The following is a 1969-nucleotide window of genomic DNA, read 5'->3' on the forward strand; positions in this document are numbered from 1 at the left end:
TTCCAAAAACAGAAAAAATAATATCGTTCTTAATCGCTAAATAACTTAAAACATTGATTACTCCAATCATAGCCAAATTAACAATTACAAACAAACTGGATACTTTTTTTTTTGAAACAGCAAACATTACATTAATCAAATACTCATCAAAACCACTAAATAGCTACACCCTTAGACAATTCTATAAGGTCACCAATTTTTAATTTCAAGAGTTAATTATCTTGCACAATCTATATCTATAATCATGATAGATTAAGAACAATAGTTAAAGTTAGTAGAGGTTTGTAAAATAATTTAATTAATTAATTAATATATTACAAAATAAATAAATAAATAAACACTCATATGTACATAAATAACCTAATTTTCATTGAAATTAAACAAGAAAGAGATGAATACAAAAATTAAACAAGAGAGAGTAGCAACAAAAGAAACATTCACATATGTAAAAACTTCTGGGTTATATGATATCATAGAACCCTAACTTGAAAAAGCCTCCATAACATAGAAATCTTAATTACTTCTCAATATACAATTGCATGCCATTAGAATTAATATATAAACATGCAATTATATTTATATATAAAGGTAGAGAAATAATAGGGCAATTACATATTAATTGTTGCTATGGATAATGACCAAGTCTAAGCTCCAAATCCAATTCATCCACTTCATTGTTGTTTTCTATCTTGTCTTTAATCAATGGATTTGTATACAAGCTCAAACCCCTCCAATCTTGTCCAAACATTCTTTGATTTTCAACACAAAGCATCTCACTATATTGCACATGATGTGAAGGAAAATATAGTTGATGATAGTTAAGAGAATCTACCTCAGGAGTAGTAGTTGTGGATGAAATTGAAGAAGAATAATAACCACTTCTTGCAAGATGGTTTGGATTAATTGTTGAATAAAATCCAAGATCTCCATAGTTATCATGATGATGATCAAGTACTAATTTGCTTGAGCTAGGTGGAATAAAATTTGTTTTAGTGACACTTTTGTTATTGTTTGCTCTATCTTTTCTATGTATGTTCATGTGTCCACCTAAAGCTTGAGCAGTTGTGAAACCTCTTTTGCAAAATACACACTCATAGGATCTACCAATTCCCATGTCATGATCGTGGTCGTGGTCGTCGTCGTGGTTTTGGTCGGAGGATCGGTCGATGTTTTCGTCGCTCGAACTCTTTGAATCTTCTTGGAGGTAGCTGAACTCCATGGTGATAAACTTATGAAACCTTGAGATAAAAGAAAGAGAAGTGAGAGGGAAGAGTAATATAGAAAGAAGAAAGTGGAGAAGGTTTGAGGAAGAGACAAATGAAGGACATAGGCATTACCTAAAGATGTATGGTCAAGTGAATGTGTGGTGTAAAGTGGAAAAGTCTTAGAAGTTTGCTTACAGATTTATTCTGTTAGCCGGCTTTGGAATGATCTCAATAGCAACATATATAGATTAATTTTTTAATTATTATTTTTTATTATCTTAATTAATGGTTTATTTATATTAAGTGTGGTTTATTTGTCTTCCATTTGGACTCTTGTGCTTTTCATCTAGCTAGCTAAAACACCTTTAAATAATTTCCAAATCATTAAGAATGATTGTATATCTTCTCAAATGAATTTAAGAATGCTTCTATGTTTTCAAATCAAATTCATGAATAAATAGTTAGTTAAATAGAAATATGTTTTTGTTTATAAAATTTACCATATTTATTTTTTTCATTTTTAATTTCTACTTATTAAAAGTATTGCTGGTAGATTATATATATATATATATATATATATATATATATATATATATATATATATATATATATATATATATATATATATATATATATATATATATATATTTTCTTATAAAATTTATCATATATTTTGTATACTCTATTTTTTATAAGTAAAATATATTTAATATATTTTATAGAAGTATAAAGGATATTCAAATCTATTACCATTAAAGACGGTT

The 1969-nt window shown here is 27.1% G+C and overlaps 1 protein-coding gene across 1 annotated transcript; it reads right to left on the reverse strand.

The window, feature by feature from the left end:
• Positions 1 to 348: 348 nt before the first annotated feature.
• Positions 349 to 1453, reverse strand: LOC127092459 (uncharacterized). The gene is made up of 2 exons (XM_051031336.1): positions 1338 to 1453; positions 349 to 1238 (listed from the first exon to the last, which is right to left on the reverse strand). Exon 2 carries the CDS (start codon positions 1217 to 1219, stop codon positions 626 to 628), a length of 594 nt encoding a protein of 197 aa, XP_050887293.1. The 5' UTR covers positions 1220 to 1238; positions 1338 to 1453; the 3' UTR covers positions 349 to 625.
• Between the last annotated feature and the right edge of the window lie 516 nt (positions 1454 to 1969).

The sequence above is a fragment of the Lathyrus oleraceus genome, chromosome 6 (assembly GCF_024323335.1).
Source record: "Lathyrus oleraceus cultivar Zhongwan6 chromosome 6, CAAS_Psat_ZW6_1.0, whole genome shotgun sequence".
Lineage (NCBI taxonomy): Eukaryota > Viridiplantae > Streptophyta > Magnoliopsida > Fabales > Fabaceae > Lathyrus > Lathyrus oleraceus.